Source organism: Panthera leo, chromosome D3, assembly GCF_018350215.1.
Source record: "Panthera leo isolate Ple1 chromosome D3, P.leo_Ple1_pat1.1, whole genome shotgun sequence".
NCBI lineage: Eukaryota > Metazoa > Chordata > Mammalia > Carnivora > Felidae > Panthera > Panthera leo.
Window position 1 is genome coordinate 31,409,136 of NC_056690.1, and position 24,139 is coordinate 31,433,274.

At 37.6% G+C, this 24,139-nt stretch overlaps 2 protein-coding genes across 16 annotated transcripts in view; one reads left to right on the forward strand and one right to left on the reverse strand.

The window, feature by feature from the left end:
- Positions 1-10,845, reverse strand: part of RNMT (RNA guanine-7 methyltransferase) — a 58,358-nt gene extending 47,513 nt beyond the window's left edge. For 5 of the 7 annotated variants that reach the window (XR_006195565.1, XR_006195568.1, XM_042911653.1 and 2 more), the window contains exons 1-5: positions 10,764-10,845; positions 7,734-8,188; positions 5,964-6,099; positions 2,835-2,960; positions 195-310 (exon numbers count right to left, since the gene is read on the reverse strand). Coding sequence is in view for 3 of the 7 variants with exons in the window: in XM_042911653.1 (XP_042767587.1) it covers positions 195-310; positions 2,835-2,960; positions 5,964-6,099; positions 7,734-8,150 (795 nt within the window). In the remaining 4 variants the exon portion in view is untranslated. Of the gene's footprint in view, positions 1-194; positions 311-2,834; positions 2,961-5,963; positions 6,100-7,733; positions 8,189-10,169; positions 10,703-10,763 lie in introns of those variants that run through there. The other 2 variants (XR_006195567.1, XR_006195566.1) reach the window with 2 other exon arrangements.
- Positions 10,846-10,867: 22 nt separating this feature from the next.
- The window catches only part of FAM210A (family with sequence similarity 210 member A), a 29,276-nt gene continuing 16,004 nt past the window's right edge, over positions 10,868-24,139 (forward strand). For 2 of the 9 annotated variants that reach the window (XM_042911658.1, XM_042911657.1), the window contains exon 1: positions 11,059-11,177. The gene's annotated coding sequence lies outside the window, so the exon portion shown is untranslated. The other 7 variants (XM_042911662.1, XM_042911661.1, XM_042911666.1 and 4 more) reach the window with 6 other exon arrangements.

Below are 24,139 nucleotides of genomic sequence, written 5' to 3' on the forward strand. Positions count from 1 at the left end.
AGCATGCAGCCTGCTTGGGACTGACTTTCTTTCTTTCTTTCTTTTTTTCTTTCTCTCTTTCTTTCCTTCTCTCTCTTTCTTTCCTTCCTTTCCCTTTCTTTCTTTCTCTCTCTCCACCTCTGCCACTACCCCCACCTCTAAAAATAAATAAATTAATTAAATACATAAATAGACAAATTTAAAAAATTCTGTACCTTTGAACAATCAGCAGTTATAAATTCTGCGTTGAAAATATATTCATTGTCACGACAACGATTTTTCATGTCCTCATACCGCTGCTGACACTGTTTGACAGAAACATCAGCGATATCTGCAAGGCAGAAAGGGACAGACATTAGTAACTGGGAAAGACCTACAGAAATAAAATGTAAATGCAAAGATGGAACAAATCTACACATTAATCCAAACTGATCCTTAGTAAAAGCAAGGAGGTTCTATTTTCTTCAAAACAAAAGAAAGTCTCTGTTCAAATGCAAATATCCTATTACTTTTTAAAAGGATTAAAAGCTTTCTCAATAGATACTGACAACAGAAACGTCCCGTCATTATTTTTAAATGCTTATTCCAAGTTAAAAGTAGAAAATTTAGACTCCAATTTGAATTATAAAACGTAAACTACGTGCCCAGCTCAGAAAATATCAAGTTTGCTTTTTTTAATAGAATGTTATTTGCTTTTTCCATGTTGAGATTTGCACTGATGGTGCAAAAGCAATGAAAAGTAAAATGCTGGCACCTTATCATGAATACAAGGTAGCAGCACCAAATGGTACACGTAATACTTAATATCTTCTTCACCACTACAAACTAGCATGGACAAAAAAACCCCAAAAACTAATTTCATTTAAGAATGCTCTTGATAAAGCTCAGCTCTTTTTCAATATTCTGTGTGATGAAATGGAAAGTAACAGAGTATCTGTGTTACCTAACAAAGTTTGAACAGGACCAGTGTGACTGTGTTGTGAGCTGTACTGGACACTTTTTTCATAGAAAATAGTTTTCACTTGAAAGAACCAGTGACAGATAAACCGGTTATTTAGACTTGGTAATTTGGCAGACATTTTTTTGAAAATGAACAAAGTGAACCTCCACTTCAAGGAAAACAAAGGACAGTATTTGTTACCCATGATAAAACTTGAGATTTCAAGTGAAAAATTACAATCTGAAACACTTCTATCTACCACCACAGGCTGGGCATCTTCCCAACACTTAAACTTTTCTGATTGATGGTAACATTAAAAAAAATGTGATTTCTTGATGTCAACATTTAGAAGGTCTGCATAACTTCAGTGAACATTATTTTCCAAATATTACAAAATCTTACAGGGAAAAGATCCATTCAAAGTGCAAGACAGACCAATGGATTTAAATGTAACAGAATATAAAAAGTTCATTGATACAGATTCAGATGCCACATTATAACTATCTGTAAGGAACTACTATCTCGAGTTTTTTTTTTTTTAATTTTTTTTTTTTAACGTTTTTATTTACTTTTGAGACAGAGAGAGACAGAGCATGAACAGGGGAGGGTCAGAGAGAGGGAGACACAGAATCTGAAACAGGCTCCAGGCTCTGAGCTGTCAGCACAGAGCCCGACGCAGGGCTCGAACTCACGGACTGCGAGATCATGACCTGAGCTGAAGTCGGACGCTTAACCGGCTGAGCCACCCAGGCGCCCCTATCTGTTGAGTTTTGATATAATATCAAAGATGAATATGCTCAATTATCTGAAAAGTGTTAAAATACTCCTTCACTACAACTATTCATCAAATAAAATAACACATCAAAACACACTGAATGCAGAAACAGGTATGAAAATCTAGTTGTCTCCTATTTTTCTATACTCTAAAGGGATTTGGAAAAATATTTTTAAAGACTAAAATATTTTTAGTCTTGTCACTAAACTTTATTTTTTATTGATGAAAAATATTCTTTAAATTCTCAGTTTTAATTTCTATAATCAATAGATATAGGCACATGCACAAAAGTTTTCTCATCCTCAATCTTAAAAATAAAGGTGTATGGCACTCGTAAAACCAAAAATTTGGGAAGTGTCAAAATAGGTAACTTTATATAGATGGTGCTGTACACTTCATTGCACTGGAAGAACATAACATCTGCTTGTCCTACTTCAGTGTTAAGACTGACCAGTGGGTTCAGGAGCTTGATTCATTCAGTTATTAAATTCCTATCAACTTTTCACCTAATAGATTTAGCAACTTCTATGATTGTTGCTTAGATCTATTATTTCATTGAGGGTAGAAAATAGTGATTTTCATCATTCCTCCTGCATTTATTCATTAGGAGTTTTTAGTTAAGAGGAATTTTCTTTGTCAACCATTTGGTTACTTTGAAATACAGTTCACGTAAGGTAAGGAAGATACATACTCAGCCCCCACCCCTTAATTTATGGATTTCAGAATGATGAGTAAGTTTCCTATAGCAACCTCGAAGGGTGAATACTGAGGGTTTGGGGGGGGGGGGGTTTCCCCTTTATTTGATGTTTCAATCTACTGTAATCACTATTCTTTTTGATGATGAAATTGTCCTATCTTTGGCCAGTGGAAGTCTTTTCATGTTTGTGTTTTAGACATGACTCTATCTTTGATTACTTCCTTCCTTTTAGGGAGGACAAGTTATACCAGGCTCATTAACTATACTGCATAATACCATCAGTAAAGTCTCATAATTCATTTTTAAAAAACACCCATCTCACACACAGCCTCAGATATCTTCTTATAAGATCTTTTAGTATCATGTGATAATGAGATCCTGCTTATTTTCCATTTACCTGACTGATCACGAATTATTCTTCCCCACACCATTATTTACCTTACCTGTACAAACTAGCTTATTAATTCTTCCCTTTTTCCACTTGAGCAAATCTCCACCTTTGCCACATCCCAGGTCCAAAACAGTGATATCACGTTTTTTTTTCTGTCGTACCTTTTCTAAAAATTCCCCTAAAAGAAATAAGTCATAAGAAATGATCTTTCCTCCATTTTTACTACAGCATCAACTGCAACCCCTAAAAACCTACTAACTTCTGCCTGACATTTACTATAAACTATTAAACATTCATTTATGTAATTTATAACTTTTGGTAAACATTTCAAAATATGACTAAGAGTTAGTTAAGTTCATCCTCTAGCATTAAAGATAAAAGAGTATGTGCCTGGTATTTTAGAAAGTTAAGACAGGTTTTTGAAGGTTACTCTTAGAATTTGATTCAACACTGAATAGCAGACATTTTAAATTCTAATTAATACAAGAAAATCCAACACTTGCTCATGATAAGGAAAAAACCTACTCGTAATTTTTATAGTTTTCTCTTTCCGAAAGCTAAATGTTTAGCTTATAATATGCCTACGTAAATCAAAGTAATTATGGGGTCATAGAGTGCTTGATTTTCAAAAAAGGTGTCAGGCTTACCACCAAAACAAATATAAGAAACAAATATAAGTCCCAAAACTATACATACCTCTTAACTTTACTATCAGAGTTCTTTTTTTTTAATTTTTTTTAAACGTTTTAATTTACTTTTGAGAGAGAAAGAGAGAGACAGGGTGCAAGCAGAGGAGAGACAGAGGGAGACACAGAATCTGAAGCAGGCTCCAGGCTTCAAGCTGTCAGCACAGAGCCCAACACAGGGCTCGAACTCACGAACTGTGAGGTGATGACCTGAGCTGAAGTCGGACACTTAACCAACTGAGCCACCCCAGTGCCCCAGTATCATCAGAATTCTTAAACCACTCTAAAAAATCTTTCATCCCAATCTACCAAATCACATTAATAACCAACAAATAGTATCAGTATGGTCCAATGTATCAATAGCCAAATGGTTCAAATATCAGTTAAAGGCCTATTAATATTCTTAAAAAACTGAAGTATTCAGCAATTCAAAAACCTGATACAATGCTGAATCCTAGATCTACTCTTCTTGTCCTTATTATTCTGAGTTTAACAGTTCCTATTTCATGTGTGTACTACTGTGACTGCTAAAATACTCTGTGTAAATATTTCTGCCTTTCACTGTCCATAGGATGTTAAAGTAACTTTGACAGAAGCACAGTGTTCTATATTTAATTTTCCCCTAGAAAACTTAAATAGCATAATAAATGAATGACAAAGAATGGATGTTTAAAAAGAGAAAGGAAAAAGCCAAAGACAGAACTTGGCACAGACCACACTGTGGCAAAAGAATCAGAAAGACAGGTGCAGACAGCAAAGCACCCAATGAGAGAGTTGCTGAAGGAAGAAAGAATAGCATGAATATGCAGGGAGAAAAAATTTGTTAAATCTGACTTATGACTTTTTGAAAATGACCTGTTTCCCTGATTATAAAAATAATACAACGATGTAAAAAATACAGATGAACTTAAAAATATTTATTCAATGAATAAATACAAGAACAAATGACACATCAGAAAAAATACCGAAGAAGTTATCTATGTTACTGATGATGATGAGGAATGGAAAAGAAAAACTGAAAAGAAATGAGAATTAGGGTTCAAAGATTACCTTAAAAGTATAGACTAAAAATGCCATAATACTAACCTTAAAAAGGGGGGTGGGGCGGGTAGGAATTGGGAGGCAACATTTAATTACCCTAGCTGAAAACTAGCAGAGACAAATAAGTCATATTTCTGTAATAAAATGAGTATGAAAAACAAAAGTGAGATAGAAAATATTAATATGTGTTCGAAATAATGAGCCTAGTTCCCACTCCTAATAACTATTCAGAATGAATAAGATATCTTTAAAAATTAGTAAATTACTAGGAAGCCTTGCTGACTCGGTCAGTAAAGCATGTGACTTTTGACCTAAGGGTGTGAGTTCAAGCCCCACATTGGATTTAGAGATTACTAAAACAATAAAATCCTTAAAATAAGTAAAATAAAAATTAGTAAATTATCATCAAAACTACTAAAAAGTCTCCATAATTAGCACTTCATTCTTTCCAGTGTCATCACAAAAGCATTCTCACTTTTCCTGAGGCTGGCTTTTAAATAAATTAAAAAAAAAAAAACCAAAATCTTACTGTGAAAAACTTCAAAACACACTGGCTTTTAAAAATTCTGTAAACTCACCTAAGAATCTACTTAATATGTTAAATATATAGAGTAATAAATATGTTCTGAATCATATTTCTCCACTGATTTGCATTTTAATTTTTTTTAATGTTTTTTTTTTTTTTTGAGAGAGCATGCACGTGAGCAGGGGAGGGGCAGAAAGACAGAGAGAGAGAATCCCAAGCAGGTGTAGAGCTGGATCCCATGAACTTCGAGATTACGACCTCAGCCAAAATCAAGAGTCGGACACTTAACCGACTGAGCCACCCAGGCACCCCACATTTTAATTTTAAAGATGAGTTTCCATAAATAAAATGCTGGCTGGCTCCAAAAAGTTGGATGTCTTTATCAAGCCTCAAAGTAAACTTTACTTTTCTCCAAACACTGTACAAGTTCAATAAAAAATTACCACATATGTGGTGATACCACCGTCTTTACCAACTCATTAAAGGCCTAGAGATGAAAAATCATGACAATGCCCATTTTCTTGACTTAATAGAAGCTAAATGCTTAATCCAACAATGAGTCATTGGTCCAAAACTATTAGAGTAACATAGAATAATTACTTAATAGCACTAGGTAACCTTAATTCTTAGTATAAAAGGAGCATACTGCCTTTTGAAAGCCTGGTTAACTTATGAACTTAATATCAATTAAACACTCAGCAATATCTTATTTACTCCAAAAGTAAATATGAAAAAAATGTATCTTAAAGGCCTAGTTTTCATTTTTGCTCCAATTTTACCAAGTCAAGGTTGGATAATTAAATGAATAGGAATGAAAGACCAAGTAGTTTAATGTATAACCATTTGGAAAGAAAAAAAAAAAAAAAAAAAGAGACATAAGCTAAAATAAAAAATTCCAAACTATAAATAAAAAATCAATCATATATACCAATGAGGACGCTTTTCATCCAATTATTAAAGTTTCTGAGGTAAAAAATACGACTTTGGCTACGCTTCTCCAAACCAACTTCCTGAAGTTCATTGTAGTGGGCAGCCACTGCTGAACTGTGTCCCTCTTCTAAGTTCTGAAAATAAGAGAATGGAATAAAATTAAGGATCAGAACATAGCAAAATAAGCCTTAAAAGAGCATCTGACCTACATAAGGATTAAAATACTAATAAAATTGGTAAACTTCAAAAAGCAGTGACATTGACCACATAATCCTACTAATTATAATCATATGTAAGATTTGTTCTCCCCCGTTTCCTGTATTTAAAAACATCTCTTGGTTTAAAATTTTCATCTTGATCTTTCATCTGTATAATTTTGGTGTCAATGTCAATGTCTTAATAAAACCAGTACTCTTCCAGAGTTCTGATTTTTTCAATTCAATAAATGTCCATCAGTGGATGGGGTTCCTATAAGAGAATAAAATAGGAATAAGTTATATTATCCTAAAACTCACATAAGCATTAAATAATAAAGGAATTAGAACTCAATAAGCTGTATTCATGTCAATGGTTCTGTTTTTGTGGCTTTTTTTTTTTTTTTTCTCTTCATCTAACTCCAAAGTTTCAGTTTGTGCTCCTTACCTGATACTAAGCATTTTGTAAAAATGCTATGGTAGGTAAAGGGCTTCAAATTCCCACATTTCCCCGTTCAACCAAAGTGCTTCATCTTTTACCTATCTTACATATCAGGTTTAAGATTTCCACTTGAAAAAAAGGTTCTGCTGCTAATAAAGTTTGAAAACTGTGGTTATAATACAAGCTCCCCTCTGTTAACAAGAATTCACACTCCACCAACGACAAATGCCTGGCCTATCTGACACCTTACTTTTCAAGACTGATGGCAGAATTTTTACTCATTCACTGAAGTACTCTTTCTATTCAAATCTAGATTCTGCCTCAGATTCCTTCATAATATGGTATTCCCAGATGAAAATAACTTGCTGTTCCTTGTTCTAGAATATCCATGCTAAATATCAGCCTTAAAATTGCATGTACTACACCAATGAGAAGTTAGAAACAATATCATTTAAAGAATCACATTAAGAAAGGAATGTAGGGGTGCCTGGGTGGCTCAGTCGGTTGAGCGTCCGACTTCAGCTCAGGTCATGATCTCACAATCCGTGGGTTCAAGCCCCACGTTGGGCTCTGTGCTGACAGCTCAGAGCCTGGAGCCTGCTCGGATTCTGTGTCTCCCTCTCTCTCTGCCCCCTCCCCTGCTCATGCTCTGTCTCTCTCTATCTCAAAAATAAATAAAAACATTAAAAAGAAATGTTTTTAAAGAAAGGAATGTAAAGCTGGGTGTAATACTGAAATTTATCATCTTAAGTCATAATCTCTACTATTTAGGACACAAGAAAGTGATGAATACCTAACAAAAAAGGAAAAAAAATGTATCAACTGGTTTTTTAAAACACCGAGAAAAAGCAAACTATAAAAACTGGTTTTCAAGTTTCTAGTCAAATAAGAGTTCTTAAATAACAAAAATTATCTCAATTAGAAGTTTCATCTAAATAAAAGCAACTAAATTACAGAGTTAAAAACCTACTCTATGTTTTAAGACATTATCTATTACAAATAGATAAAAAATAATTACAAACTTATATTCTTAAGGTTTAAGATTATGTAAAAAACAGTATTCTCTCACAGCTGCTCCACATTCCAATGTGACATATTCCATTATGAGTAAAAGAAAACACATTCAACATACTTTTTGCTTTTCAGGAACATCCTCAAGTTCTATTTTTCTCTTTTTCTGTGTGCCATCTCCAGTAGAAGGTTCATCTTTTGGAAAATCATCAGTTTCCATTCTTCTTTTCCTTGAAATGCCTTCATCATCACCAGAACCTTTTTCCTCTGGAACAATTTCAGCATCAAGTTTTCTTTTCTTGGTTGGAGTGTCTTCCCCACAACTAGAACTTTCCTTTACAATATCATCTTCAAATTCCATTTTTCTCTTTTTTGGTGTGTCTACGTGTCCACAGATAGGAGACTTTTCAGAGGGCCCAGTCCCAGGAGTGGTTGTGTTTTCATTAATACTGAATGAAGACTCTGTTTCCGAATCTGTTGATGCTTTTGCCTCTTCAAGAGAGATCTTTTCACACTCTGCTTTTACAGAATTTTCCATTTTTGATTACTTAGATGGTAAAACTTCATGAACTAACACTGGAATGGCAAAAGTTTGATATTACTTGTAAACATCAAGGCTGAAACTTTAAAACAATTTTAACCAGAAGCTAGCCATTTAATCTCAGTTATCAACTACGAGTTAAAAAATCTCATTATAGAGAGAATATTGAAAATATTAACTAGTATATATTACAAATGAATCTCTGAATATGCTAATATGCAAGTACTAACTATAATCCCCAAACACTTTATACAATCTTATCCATAAAAGTCATTACTGCCATTGAAACTGACAGATGAAGTGGGGGTATTATACAAGCACTAGTTTCATTTCTACTCTGATCTTTACTTTATAGCCTTGGTTCCCAAATTGTGAGCTGGACACTATAGCAAACTTGTACAGGTACAGCAGGGTATTTTAAAATTTTAAGGGAAACCATGATATCTGACATCTGGAAGATATCACAAATACAGCTTCAAATAGAGGTTTCAAATGAATAGACTGCACTACATTCCTTTCAATGACATCAGAACTTTGTGAAGCTGAGGTTGTGGTGGTACCACAGGAAATCAATGTGAATCAGGAAATGAAGTTGGCAATGTCAAATCTGACTTCAAAGCTTGAGAGTACCTGACAGGTGTATACATCCCATTAGTAATCCTTCATGGTTAACTAAGAAAAATAATCAAGAGATATTAAGGGCACCAAGAACAGGAAAAGTCTGGGAACCTACAGTTAACTTCTGAAATCCTTATTTCATAATCGGTGTCAGAATTGGAAAGGAAAGACAGTATAAATAGCTTTGGACAAGAAGTTTCATGACCCAGCCTGCAACTTAATGACTATTAAGTCCGTTTCAAATGTTCACAGACCTATGTGTAAAATGGAAGGGGGACAGAAATAAGTGAACTATAGGACAGAAATATTTTTTTTGAGGGTTTTTTTAATGTTTATTTATTTTTGAGAGAGAGAGAGACAGAGTGTGAGCAGGGGAGGGGCAGAGAGAGACAGAGACACAGAATCTAAAGCAGGCTCCAGGCTCTGAGTTGTTAGCACAGAGCCACACTCGGGGCTGAAACCCATGAGCAGTGAGATCATGACCTGAGCCAAAGTCAGACACTTAACGACTGAGCCACCCAGGCGCCCTGGAACAGAAATTTATTAAGTCATTTGACAATTTCACTATACTCCTACTACAAGGATCTCAATAAGGCACTATTTGGTTAGTCTTCAAGAAGCTTACAGCCTAAATACCACTTTTAAAATGTCAGGCTGTATTATTCAAACCAAATGGATAAGGGAGAGCAACAGTCAAAAAATCCATGAAATTCAGCAAATTCAGAACCTGAAAATTATGAAGAAGGGAGAAAAGGTCTTTTGAGTAAAGAAATAGAGTAAGAAATGAGGTTGCTTAAGGGAATAAGTAAAAACAAGTCACTATAAACCAGGAAAAGTTTCAAGGGATATTAGCTTTCAATAACCAAGGGGTAGGTAACAAAATACCAAGACGTGCCAAACTAGGAAGAACTGAATCAAAGAAAAAAAAAATCACCCAGAAATGTAATTTTCAGAATAACCACTTAAAATCATTATGTAGCAATACTGGCCACAAAATTATCAAATGCCTATCTTTTCCACCCTGCCACTTATTTCCTATTAAAGAAACAAAAATTGGTTTAAATTCCAATAAACCAATGTGATTTAACATCGCTGGCTGCAATCAGCGCCTAAAATTAGTATTAGGAGTAAGAGTGGATTGTATTTTATAGGCAACTCTATTACCACGAAAGGGATGTCAAAAAAAAAAAAAAATCGAATAGGTCAGAATAAACAACATAAAATTTCAAAGAACCGCAGAGGTGGGCAAGAGTAGAAACTGAGCATCAAAGTGCAATCATGAATAAACTCCAAACTAAAGAAAGCTGCCCCTCAGAATCCTCAAGGAAGGAGCTTAAGGTACTGAGTAAACTGACATAGAGATGGAAGTTTATTAAATATCTAAATAGGCATTTCGACCTGGCTTTCCAGTCACACCTCTGAGGCAGGCCATGTCTTCGTCATTTCAGTTTTCCAAAGAACGACCGAGTAGGGCGCCAGGGCCACCCGGCTTAACCTCAAGCAGGTAAGTGTTCCGCCCCGACCCGCCTGCTAGATGGGGGTCAACTCGGGGGCCTAGGAAGACGCAACAGAGGCGAGAAGGGAAATCTTCAGACAAGTTCACCCTCTTCCGTCATTGGCGCGGCCTAGCTCTTACTAAACCTCGGGTCCATATTTCCAAACCGCCGCTCATTACAGACGCTTCTTAGGATCTGACAACCCCTCCCCAACCCGCCTTCTCGGCACCACTGCGGTGCGGCCTGAGGCTCCAATTCTGGCTTCTCCAGATCCCGGCTCGCTCGGTCTGGAGAAGCAACAGAGCCCGCCAACTCCTACAAGTACTGCCCACTTAGCTCCTGGCTGAGTGCACAATAAATCCCTCGCTACTGGTACTGAAGGAACAGGGCTAACGCGAAGCGAGCGCGTGTCAAGAGTTGGAGTCCTCCTTCAATAGCGAAGGCAGCAGAGGGCCTAAACTCAAAGAAGAGCCAACGTCCCAGCCGCCACACTCACCTACACATCCATCCACGATTCTGTTTGCGGAAGCGACCGTGGGCGCCACGCGTTGTTGTTACGCCATTTCCGGGGAGTGGACGGATCACGTGACGTCGCTCTCCGCGGAGAGTGGAGCGTCGTACGACCTTTGCGCCGGAACTACGAGTCCCGTCGTGCAGCGCGCGGGGGTCAGCTGTGGGACGCGCGGAGCGGCTCGGGCAGTGGCGAGCACGTTGCTAGTGGGCGCGGCTGGCGGGCCCCGGGGGGGCGCGGCGGGGCGGGAGCGGCGAGAGTCTGCCTGACCCGGGTGGGTTCCGGCATCTTGACCCACGTTTGGTCAGGTCACTCTCCTGAGTGACACCGCCGTGGCGTCAGAGGAGCTGTCTTTCGGCCTGTGCGGCGGGAAACGCGGTGGCCTCAACGTCCTAAGAGGTAGCCCGGGCCCAAGACCTGAAAGGAACTGAGGGAGGGGTCGAGAGGGCACCTTCAATTCGGTGCATGTTAGGGAAAATACCTGGGGCGTGACCCCAACACCAGCCCGGCGACCACCGCTCCTCGGGCCGTGCCGGGAAACCGCCTGCAGGGCCGGGGTCCTGCACACTATCCTGCCCACAAGCCCTGGCGGCCGAAAGAGATCACCCCCGCCCTTCTCTGTAAGGCCCCTGGCTCGGCAAATCCGGTTTGGGGATAGTTTTTCAGCTTTGTGCTTTGTTAACCCTTTGCCCTCTGTTCTTCCCTTCGTCAGAAGACGGCTGAGGGAGGGGCCTGGGAGCCGCCGCTCTTGGAGTTACTTTAAAAATGAGCAACGTCTTAGGGACTAGTAGGTCGTTCCCTACCGCTGTATTTGGGAAGACCTGCCATACCTCCCGCTGAGGAGGCCATTCTCATCTGTCAGATTCTGGAGTGGGGGCAGCCCATCCCTATTCTTGAGAAACATTGTGGTATTATTCTGTGTTGGTTGGACTTTGGTATGGGATAGTTGGGGGGGAAAACTCACTTTGGCCATCCCCTCACGCTTCCACTGGAGAGCCCATGGCACCCACTGTACTGAAACTTGGGATTTCCATAGTTCAGGTCTTTCAACCAGGGACTTAGGGTCAAAACTGTATCTGTGAACTAAAGTTACTGATGGCGTGCATATTTTAACGTTGTTGTGCCTCAGCACCCCCATCTTAGGGGTATAAAAACGTGATTAGATTTACAGTTCATCTTGAATTCTTTACCAAAATTGATCCCTTTAAAAGCAACTTTGAAAACGTATTTTAGTGGCCTGCCTTGTCAGTAGGTAGTTACATTGAGACTTTGCAGTGGGGGTGGCAACATTTGCAGCATGTACTTTCCAATCCAGTCACTTCTAAATTGTGGGCATTAACCTTTTTTGAGGTTGTTGACCCTCTATAAACTTTGGACCAAGAATGAGGCCTATTTTTAACAAATGAGAATGAACCTTCAATTTCAGATGACTGTGCTTGTGTTTTTAATTGTATGGAGTGAGCTGTTTTGAGAATTAACTTCAGTTCCTGAATGTTGAGAACTGCAAAGGTATAGGTCCTAGGGATTGAATGTACTATGTACATATCCATGCATTAAAACTAGGCTATCATGTGGCCATATTTACTGGTTCTGATGCTAAAATTTCTTGAGATAATTGCTGTTGTAATTTTAGGGAAAATGAATCTAATTTTGACTTTTTAAGAAATTTTTTCATTAGATTAAAAACCTCTTAAATATGTGTGCATGCAAACTCCACCATGAATTGATGTCATGCATGAGATATATAGAGATCACATTTTGTAAATTTTATAAAACTTAACTGAAAGTCAGTAAATTGAGAATAGAGGAAGAACGCTTGAATGTAGTTGTAGTGGAAGGAGTGAATGGCCCAGACAAAAATGTTTTAAAAGTTACTATTGTTGTTATTTTCCCCCATTATTGCCTGAGTAATGTCTGATTTTCTGAAATTTGAATTAATAATAGCAAATATTTTGGTATTTTCTGTGTGCCAGAGTAAGTGCATTACATATTTGAACTCATTTAATTCTTACATAATCCAGTGGGGTAGTTGCTGTGATTTATTTATTTATTTATTTTTTTTATAGATGAGGGTTAAGTAACTTGGCCAAGGTCATGAAGCTAGGAAGTAATAAACTAGGATTTGGACCCAGGCAAGCTGGTTCCAGAGACCAGAAGCTGTGCTAACAATGAAACCCTGCCTGCTAGAAGGCCAGGCTCAGAACTAGAAGTTGGCTGGCACATAATGGATTTTCAGAAAATTTCTTGATTCTTCCCAGTGCTTGGGTTATTATATTCAGAGAGAAAATAACTCGATAAAGACATTACTTGCTAAAATGTGAGCTCCCAACAAGGCAAGGATCATCATTTTGTTCAGTGATTTAACCTAAGTGCCTTGAACAGTGCCTGGCATACTTGGGTGATGATTGAATGAGTGAATTACCAAGAAAAGTTTTGTAAAAATCCTTTTTTTTTTTAAAGGACATACAAGATTTATTTCAATTCATTTATAAGATTTCTTTATGCACTGTTTTGATTATTTGGCTCATTAGTCATCCAGCCTGCTTCCTGGTTTGGATTATACTTTTGTCAGTGAAAGGAAATGGACTAGTAACTTGCAAGTTTTTTGGTCAAAGTAAAGGTAAGCAACAGATTCAGTAGATACCATCCCTCTTTTTAAGTCATTAGTTTCCAAAATGATAGCTCTCAGAAGTATAATTTTAAAGTGTGATTTCTGTTGTGTAGTTGAAGATCACATTTTTGAAACATAAAAAAATTGTAAATGTTGATACAATCTTATAGCTTCCTAAAGATGATGGTATTCTTTGAGGTGGGAGAGAATTGTTTATGGAAGTTTTGTTTCTCCAGTCTTGGAGGAAGGACTGTTCCTCCAGTACACTTGCCAAAGTGTTCCTGCTGAAATTTTACTGCATTTTTGGAGCACATAAGATATTCTTGTTCAAAAGATTTTTGGTATAGTTGAAAGTAAGATTTGGTTGAAAAATGTAAGTTTATTATGTGTGATGTTAATTTTATATGTCAACTTAACTAGGCTATACCACCTAGTTATTTAATCAAGCACTAATCTGTGTGTTATTATGATGGCATTTTAAAGATCTGGTTAACATCTGCAATCAATTTACTTTAAAGGAGATTACCCTCAATAATGTGGATGGGCCTCATCCAATCAATTGAAGACCTGACTTTTTTTTTTTAACGTTTATTTATTTTTGAGAGAAGAAAGAGAGCGAGAGAGAGAGAGGGAAAATGAGTGGGGGAGGGGCAGAGAGAGAGGGAGACACAGAATCTGAAGCAGGCTGCAGGCTCTAAGCTATCAGCACAGAGCCTGACGCGGTGCCTGAACCCACAAACCATGAGATCATGACCTGAGCTGAAGTCGGACACTTAACCGACTGAGCCACCGAGGCACCCCGAAGACCTGAATTTTAAACTGAAGTGTCTCAAGAAGAAAAAATTCTTCCTCAAGACTACAGCATTGATTTCTGCCAATTTCCAACCTGCCGATCTACCCAACACATTTTAGAGTTGCTAGCCCCCACAATTTTGTGAGCCAATCTTAAATATTTATGTATTTAGATAAATAATAATAGATTTCTAATAGAAATGTCTATCTAAATACAGATAAATCTAAAGATAGATAGCTAGAGATGTATGTATAAATTTTTTCTCTTGGTTCTGTATCTCTGGAGAAACTTGCCTGATTCAAATTTTGGTGCTGAGAGTGGTTCTAGAGAAGCAGATTCTTGAAGATGAGTTTTCTGAATTGGTTATGATGTTCCTGGAATTACCTTTCTAATCTAATTAGATTTAAAGGCACTAATAAGTGAAAAGGGCACTGATAGCCCATAGTGTGATGTGACAACAGAAATATGCAAAACCCAGAACATCACCATCCTTTGCAAGTATTTATACAAGATAAGGATGGGATGATCACATATTTGATGACTTAAAACATTTTTGTCAAATTAACAAGTATAATGAGACTGGTTGCTGACTGCTGGCTACTAACTGTGCTGGGGAAAGGGAAAAGAAAAGGATGAACTCAGGTCTTCAGATTCCCAGCTCAAACTCTACATAAATAACCTGAAATTTTTTTATATCTGCCTTAAAGAAACTTATCTCCTGTAATTGCAGAGCTGAGATTGCTGAAAACCAAACCCAAAGTCTCATCCTGCAAAGTGGCTGAATTACAATGTATAGCAGAGTATCTGCTATTAAAATGAGGGCATTGATTGAGAAGGAATGTAATCCTTAAATTTGGAATGGGGTACTGAACGCCTAAATTTTAATCCGTTGTCTTTGCCCATAGAAGCAGTCCTTCCACTCCTCTTTGAAGAATTTAACCTTGCTTTGTGGGAAGTCCCTGTAATGGTACCTTCCCTGAGGTAATTGCCTTGCAAGACAACTGATTCTCCTCAGGAACTACCCCTACCACCCTTCTTTGTTTCTAGACCTATAAGTAGACTCCCAAGTCCCCGCAGGCCCTCAAGGGGAAGCTACAAAGTGTGTTCCAGAACGAGGTGTACTGCACTCTAAAAACCACATGATTTATTTTGACTTATACATGTAGAAATCTGGGGGATTTTTTGTGGGAATGGATATTAAAGGTGGGGGATAATGGTGGAAGGAACATAAAGTTGGACAAGGCCAAATTTATTGATAATAGGGACCACTAAGCAAAGATTCTGGATTCACTGTTGTAGCCTTAGGGGTTTGGTTGGTTGGCTGAAGCATGGACAAAAGGTGACCCCCCCCCCCCCAAATGAAGTTAAAATACCAGACCTGCCTTGCTATATTACAGAGAAATGGATCCAGAGACCTAGGGAGATTGGAATGGTAAGGTGTCTTAATCATGTAAGAACAACTCACCCGCTCTGGGAGGGTCTAGTGGAGATACCTTTCACCATGAAAGTGAGAAATAAATTGGTGAGGAGAACCCCAGCATCCATGAAGAACTATGGGATTGCTCTTCTCTGTGGGTCAAGAGTTCTAGCAGAAACTGCTGCCAATGAACTAGGGATCCTTAAATACAGTGAGGATAATTGGAAATTGGGCAGATATTACAGAGAGACCTATTTTCTTTCTTTTAAATTTTTTTTAATGTTTATTTTTGAGAGAGAGCGAGAACGCATGTGCGAACGGGGGGGGGGGGGGGGGGGCAGAGAGAGAGGGAGACCAGAATCCAAAGCAGGCTCCAGGCTCCAGGCTCCGAGCTGTCAGCACGAGCCGGACGTGGGGCTCGAACTCACCGTGAGATCATGACCTGAGCCGAAGTCGGATGCTCAACTGACTGAGCCACCCAGGTGCCCTGAGAGACCTATTTTCTTAATGGCATATCTATATGTTGAAGGAAAGAAGCCAGAGGAGAGGGCGGTTGAAGTACATAGGAAGGAGAATAGCAGTAAAAAAATATAAAGAAAATGTGGTTGAGTGGAGTCCTGGAAAAGACAGGAAGAGGTTAGATTTGGAACATGGTGGAGAGCTGAGATAGTTCCTTTTCTGAGGAAGTTAATGGATTCTGAGTTGGGTGTTGATGTAGTTAACTTTAAAAGGGGCAAGGCTGAAGTTGAGAAAATTCATTCCTAATAACTTTGGCTTGTTTTTAAAGGGAAGGTGGGATAGTTTTGTCTTTATTGTGGGACCATTAGGTAGTAAATACAATAAATAAGTAAATTATATAGGATGTTAGAAGGTAAGTGCTGTGAGAAAAGAAACAGAGCAAGATAAGGAAGATTGGGACGTTGGGGAGGAGGGGAAGATTGGAAGTGGTGTTGCAATTTTAAATAGGATGGTTAGACTTCATTAAGTGGATACCATTTGAAGAGAGTCTTGTACTGGCGCGCCTGGGTGGCCCAGTTGGTTAAGCATCTGACTCAGGTCATCATCTCACAGTTTGTGAATTTAAGCACCTGGCTCTGCACTGACAGTGTGGATCCTGCTTGGGATTCTCTCTCTCTCTCTCTCTCTCTCTCTCTCTCCCTCTCTCTCTCTCTCTCTCTCTCTCCCTCTCTCCCCCTTTGCCCCTCCCTGCTTGTGTGCAAGCAGGTTTTGTCTCTCAAAAATAAGTAAACATTAAAAAAGAAAGAATGACTTGTAGGAAGTGAAGGAATTAGCCATGCAGACATCTGGAGAAAGACTATTCCAAGCAGAAAGAACAGCTAATGCAAAATTCCTACAATACTCTTTAACTTGTTGGAAGAGCTGTAAGGGTGGCCATCGTGGCTGGAGCAGAGTGAGAAGACAGAGTGGGTGATGCATTCAGAGAGGGAAAGGAAGGAGATTATGTGAGGCAAAAGTACTTATGCCCTTATTGTAAGAGAAATTGTAGAATTTTAATTTAATTTAATAGGAGAGATGATTGTATCTTTTCTATGTTATGAGGCTGAAAATAAAGTATAAGAGGATTGAAGAAATTGGGAAAGGTGTGGAATGGTCACTGAGAGGAAAGGGAAAGGGAAGCTGATTGGATCAAGAACCATTGTGGATTGTCACATAACATTCAGAGCCTTTCTCTGAGATCAGGTAATTTACCCTCAGTGTATGCTGGTACTAATCTACTCAGTTGTGTGATTTATGTTAGTGCTCAGCTATTGAGATGTAGTTGTAGGAAGAACAGATAGTTGGACTAGTTCCAGATTAGATTTTGTGGGCTGGTATTACAGATTGACAGAGTAGTAATTCAAGTAATGCACTATAGAATTGAAGCTGGATAAAGACTTCTGAGTGAAACCTGGAGGAGCTGTTACATTTGAAAGAAAAAAGGAGGTAGGGTGGGGTAAGGCCTTGGAACTAGAATCCAGAAGGTAAGGGAGTGAAGGCTCAAAGTAGAGGCTGCAGAGAGTGGGATAGTGTAGTTTCAGGATTTCAGTTGTGGGGCAATATCAGATAATTTCAAGGTGGAATGCATTGCTAAAGAAGCTGGGATTTTGCATGGGTCATCCAAATGGAGTAATGGTAAAAGTTTAGATGAAGGAAGAATACAAACTTGATTTGGCTGGGTTGACAGATGAGAAGGTAAAGAAGGAAAACTAGAACTAATTATTGTTACAGCATGCTAAATGCTAGATGCTTAACACTGTATCTCATTTCATTGTCATAAATACCATATGATAAAAGTGTAATTAACCCCATTTTAGGGATAAGGAAAAAAACTAAGTAAAGTAATGCCAGAAAAGTTGGAACTCAGATCTTTCTGATTGCGAAGCCTACTTTTTTCCCATTGCAATGGGATAACACCTGCCAGCCCAGAAAAGAAGGGAGTAGAAGTGGAACCATGTGGATTCTGGACCAGTGTTAGGATTACAGATCACCATGGTTTGCCTTGTGAAATTTAGACCCTCTGTAAAGACATAAAGATATAAACATTTTATGTAAATGAATATATTTACATGGTAATTTTGGAAAAAATCACTGATTTTCTATACAAATGATACATTTCACATTTAAGACTGCTCTGGAAATCAATTATTAATGAAATTCTTTAGGAATTCACTAGGCAGCATGATTTAACTTTTCTTGAAGGTTAAGAATTTAACAATGGCTCCATCATTACCACAGCTTGTATATGTCGCTCAGTTCTTGTATTAGAAAGCTCAAAAGCAGAATAGGTTGAAGGAGGTGGATTTTATAATATAAATTAAATTGAAGGCATCAAATGCATTAAGGAGGAGGAGAGTAACAGCCCAGAAAATACTACAAATAAACTTGCATGCTTTTACTTTTTCTAAGCATCAGTCAAGGTGTGATTAAGACAAGAGATTGAAATGAACAAATTAGAATATTAATCTATTGAAAGAAGCAAATTTGAGTGTCCTCCTGTTTGATAGTAATTGAGAGGGTTTGTATAACTAGAGGCAATTCTTTTCCTATCCCTTTTGTTATGTTTCAGCTTGATGAGTTCTACAGTTGATCCCTTCCTCATACCTATTCTTCAGGTTAAAGCTGTACTAAATATGAGTTGTATCTGGCAAGGCCACATAGTGTACTTAAAAAAAAAAAAGTTAATGGGTTTTATTTTTTAGACAAGTGTAGGTTTATAGAAACATGGAACACAGATAATAACAGAGAATTCCCATATTATCTAACCCTACCCCCACAGTTTCCCCTATATCTTGTAGTAGTGTGGCACATTTGTTAGAATTGAAGTACTAACTGAAGTCCACAGTTTGTGTTAGGGTTCATTCTTTGTCTTGTACAATTATTTATGTAAGTTTTGACAAATGTATAATGACATTTATCCACCACTACGGGATCATATAGAATATTTTGCTGCCTAAAAGGGCCCTGTGCTCCACCTAATTATCTTTTCCCTCTCTCACTGTGCAGCCTCTGAAACCACTGCTGTTCTTTTTTTGTTTAATTTTTTTTTAAGTTTTATTTATTTATTTTTGAGAGAGAGAGAGAGAGTGATTGGGGGAGGGGCAGAGAGAGGGAGAGAGATAATCCCAAGCAAGCTCTGTGCTGTCAGCACCGAAACACGGGTTTCGACCTGAGCCGAAACCAAGAGTCGGACTCAACCAACTGAGCCACCCAGGTGCCCCTGAAACCACTGCTGTTCTTACTGTCTCTGTAGTTTTGTCTTTTCCAGAATGTGTTAGAGTTGGAATCATATAGTATATAGCCTTTCAGACTGACTTCTTTCACTAGGCAACATGATTCCTCCGTGTCGTTTAATGGCTTCACAGCTTCATAGCTCATTTCTTTTTATCAGTAAATACTAGTCTGTTGTTTGGAGGTACTCAGCATGCTTATCCATTCACCTAATCAAAGACTTCTTGGTTGTTTCCAGTTTGGGGCAATTACTGATAAAGCTGCTATTAATGTTTGTGTGGGAGGTTTTTCTGTAGACATAACTTCTCAACTTATTTGGGTAAGTACCTAGGAGTGCTATTGCTGGATCATACAGTAAGCCTATGTTTAGCTTTCTTTGAAGCTGCCAAACTGTTTTCCAAATTGCCTATGCCATTTTGCATTCCCACCAGCACATTCCCTCCACATTCTCACAAACATTTGGTGTTTGTTAGTGTTTTGAATACTAGTTATTCTAATAGGTGTGTAGTAGTATCTCATTACTGTTTTAATTTGCAACTTCCTAGTGACAAATGATGTTGAACATCTATTTTTTAATTGGCATACAATTGGCATATAAGATATTAATTTCAGTTGTACAACATAATGACTCAATATTTGTATATATTGCAAAATGAACACCACGGTAAGTCTGTTTAACATCCATTGCCATATATGTCTTCCTTCCCAGGCTCTGGCAACCACTAATTTGTTCTCTATATGAGTTCAGATTTCCTCTTCTTTTTTCTTTTAAGATTCTACACATAAGTGAGATCACATAGTATTTTTCTTCCTCTAGAGTTCATAATACATTTTTATCTCATCTAAGTCCATATTCAAATGATACTATAATACTTCATGTGTAGTTACATGTGCCTTACTGTGGAGTGTTATCATAGGGTATTCTCAATTCCTTGTGACAACACTATCTTTCATTTCACTTATGTGCTATTAATCACCTAACGTATTACTAGTATGACTTTAAACAGTTATCTTCTACATCAATTAATAATAAAAAAGATTTTGCCTTTGTTGATTCCTTCTCTGTCAATCTTTCTTTTTTTTATGTAGATCCAAATTTCCATGTTGTTTCCTTTTTGAAGGTCAAGTGTATTGGTGATGAATTCCCTCCGGTTTTTTTATTTGATAAAATAATTTATTTCTTTTCCATTTTGATGGATAATTTTGCTGCATACAGAATTCTACTTTGATAATTTTTCTGAATGCACTTTAAATATTCACTTTCTTTTGTGCCTGGTTTCTGATGAGACGTTGGCTCTAACTTTATTCCTGCTCCCCTCTAGGTAAGGTCCACCCCCCACCCCCGATTCTTTCAAGATTTTCTCTTTGTCTTTGATTTTCTGCAACTGGAATATGATATGCCCAGATAGGGATTTTAGATATTTATCCTACTTGATTCTCAGAGCTTCCTGGACCTGTGGTTTGGTGTTTGTTAGTAATTTTGGACAATTCTCATGTATTATTACTTCAGATATTTCTTTTACTTCTTTCTTTGTTCTTCTGGCATTCCTACCATGTGTATGTTACAACTTCTGAAGTTGTCCCATATGCTTGGATGTTTTGTTCTGGTATTTTTGTATGTGTCTTGGTATGGGGAAAGGGTGCATTTTTTTTTTTTTTTCCTCTTTGCATTTCAGTTTAGCAAGTTTCTATTGACATCCCTTCAGGTTCACTGATTCTTTCCTTGGGTATGTGGATTATAAATCCACCAGGAATTCATTAAAGGCATTCTTCATTTCTGTTACAGTGTATTTGTTTTGTAACATTTCCTTTTGATGCTTTGAATTTCCACTTTGCTTACATTATATGTTGTTTACTTTTCCCATTCAAGCTCTTAACATATTATAGTTATTAACTGCTCAAAACTGTCCAAATTGAAGATGCTACACTGAATTTAGAAGTCATTTATTAGAGATAAATCAAGTCTTTTAAAAACTGACAGATTGTTGACATTCATGGAATTGAATTAGTTGAACACCCACTGGATGCCAGGTTTTGCACTAGTCCCTGTCACTACTGGGAATCAAGACAAACTCCTCAGTCTCCAGGAACTTAAAGTCCACAGAGAAAAAGAAGATTCCAGTATCTACATTTTCAGTGCAATTTTCTGTGTAGTTTGTGGGGTTCAGGGACTTCAGAAGGAATTAGTGCTGTGCTGTGACTTGCAGGAAAATGGTAGTTAGAAGAAGTAAACCATTTTTTTAATGTTTATTTATTTTTGAGAGAGAGACAGAGTGTGAGCAGGGGAGGGGCAGAGAGAGAGACACACAGAATCCAAAGCAGGATCCAGGCTCAGCTGTCAGCACAGAGCCCGATACGGGGCTCGAACCATTGAACCATGAGATCATGACCTGAGCTGAAGTTGGATGCCTAACTGACTGAGCCACCCACGTGCCCCAAAGTAGAACCATTCTTTATAGAGGATTTGTCTACTTTGTGATTTTGTTTGCATAAGGCATCTGTGACAGTGCCCTGTGGGCTGGAGGACTTGAAACAAGCCAGAAGACTATTCCTCCCACTCCTGCTTTAACCTGAGCAACTTTGCTTTGATTTATTTATTTTTATTGAACTTCCAAGTAAGATTTTGTTTGACAAGAGTTTTTTGAATTCACACAATAGAAAACTAAATCTTGCTATTGGAATTTTTTTCAACTGTCTTTTTAGTTAGCGTGTTATTTGGTATATAAAAATGGAATATAAATTACTTAATTCCTTTTGCACTCAGTTGTATTTCTAGTGCTGTTTGAATGTTTTAGTGTTCCAGGTTGTGAGGAACAGAAACATGTTCATATAATCTTAAGCAGTGTGGGTTTGGTTAGGATACAGAGGGAGTAAAGGAATCTCATGAACTAATTCATTTGCCTCATGGAACTGGAATTTGAGGATATAGCTTCTCTAGAATTTCAACAGCATTCTAACATTTGTGCTTTCTCAAAGGCATTTGTTCCAATCCATTCTTTCTTCTCTATCATTCCTTTAACTTGGCTTCTCTTTTTTTGGTTCCCACTGCTTCCTTATACTTTTACTCCTTTCTTTTTCTTTCTTTCTTTCTTTCTTTCTTTCTTTCTTTCTTTCTTTCTTTCGTATGGTTGACATACAATGTCACATTAGTTTCAGGTATACAAGGTAGTGATTTGACAATTCTATACTTTATGCTAGGCTCCCATAAGTGTAGCTACCATCTGTCACCGTACAACACTATTAATGTATCATTGACTGTATTCCTTATGCTCTGTCTTTTATTCCCATGATTTATTCATCCTGAAACTGGAAGCTTTATACCTTTACTCTTTACCACTATGTCTTCATCTTCTCTTTGCCTCAGAATTGCTACATGAGAGACCGGACTTTCAGACATGTATATTACTGCTGCTTCATGCCTGGTCTTGGGCCTATGCCTAAGAGACTGGATATTATTGGTTTGATTAGTACAGTTTCATATAGTTTTTCAAGTTTTGTGCCAGAGCCATCCTAGGCAACTGTTTTCGTTTATCCTGTATAATCCCTGTTCAGCTCAGGCACTGATCCTTAGGCTGTTTTCACTGTGAATAAGGGCAACAGACTATCTTGTTTACTTACAATAATAACTTGTAACATTTTATGAGCACTTGCTACATGCTAGTCATTTTCTGAACATTTTTACATTTATTTTCATCTGGTAACCTTATGAAGAAGGTGCTATTATTAACCCCATGTTACAAATTGGAAACCAGGGCACAAGGGGGCTAATTAACTTGTTTATTAGTAGATAGTTTATAGTTATAGTGTTTTCAGGATGTGAACTTGGGCAGTCTGACCTCTTGGATACTCTCAGTTGTTAAACTCTACTGCCTGCTCACGAAAATTAAGTCATGACAGAATCAGTATCCCTACCATACAGGGTAGGATTGTATACTGAGAATTAGGCACCAGTAATCATATGCCATTCACTTGTAGTGTTAACAGCTTTTATGACATAATTCTAAAGTGGAAAAGGATAGTCATAACAAGCAGTGTAATCATGTCACTTTTCTTGGGTCCTGTAATACATTTCATCATTTATTTCTATAACTGAAGCATAAGCAGTTTAGAACACTTCCTCATCTATAGATATGAGAATTTCATATCTAGGGGTAGGAAATAACAGGCAGCTTTTGTTATATGCTAAGTCTCATGATTTAAAAAATATATTACTGAAATTACTGTATTTCATTGGAAGAAATTCAAATTTAAGTTGTTCATCACTCCAGGTTCTGCATTTGTATCTGAAATAGAGTCCTGTTAGTTCACAGCTTCTTCAGGCCACTCATCCACTTGTCCAGATATAACTGATTTGATCTGAGTAGTGTTTATGAGGAGTAGCACTTCCATCATTGACCGATAACCAAAAACTTTTATCTTTAATTGAAAAGATGAACAGACTAATAAAATCCAGAAATGGAAACTGCCAGTGGGCTGAGGCCATTATACACAGGTGCTTGCTGTGAGACAAGATAACTCCTACCTTGCTTTGGTTTTATTGTTCCTGAAGCCTGTTCATTCCAGGATATGTATGATACTACTCAGTCTGTACTTGCCCTCTACTTTTACTTGCATTCATCTGAAGTAGGTTTGTTCCTTGAAATCTAATGAGTCTTACTGTGTATGTCGTCAGTATTGTGATCACTTTGGAAGTATAGAGCTGTACTGTCAAATATGGTAGCTATTACCCATATGTTGCCATTTAATTTAAATTAATTTTAATTTTTGTTTTTAATTTAAAAGTTAATTTTAAGGTAAAAGTTAACTTCTTG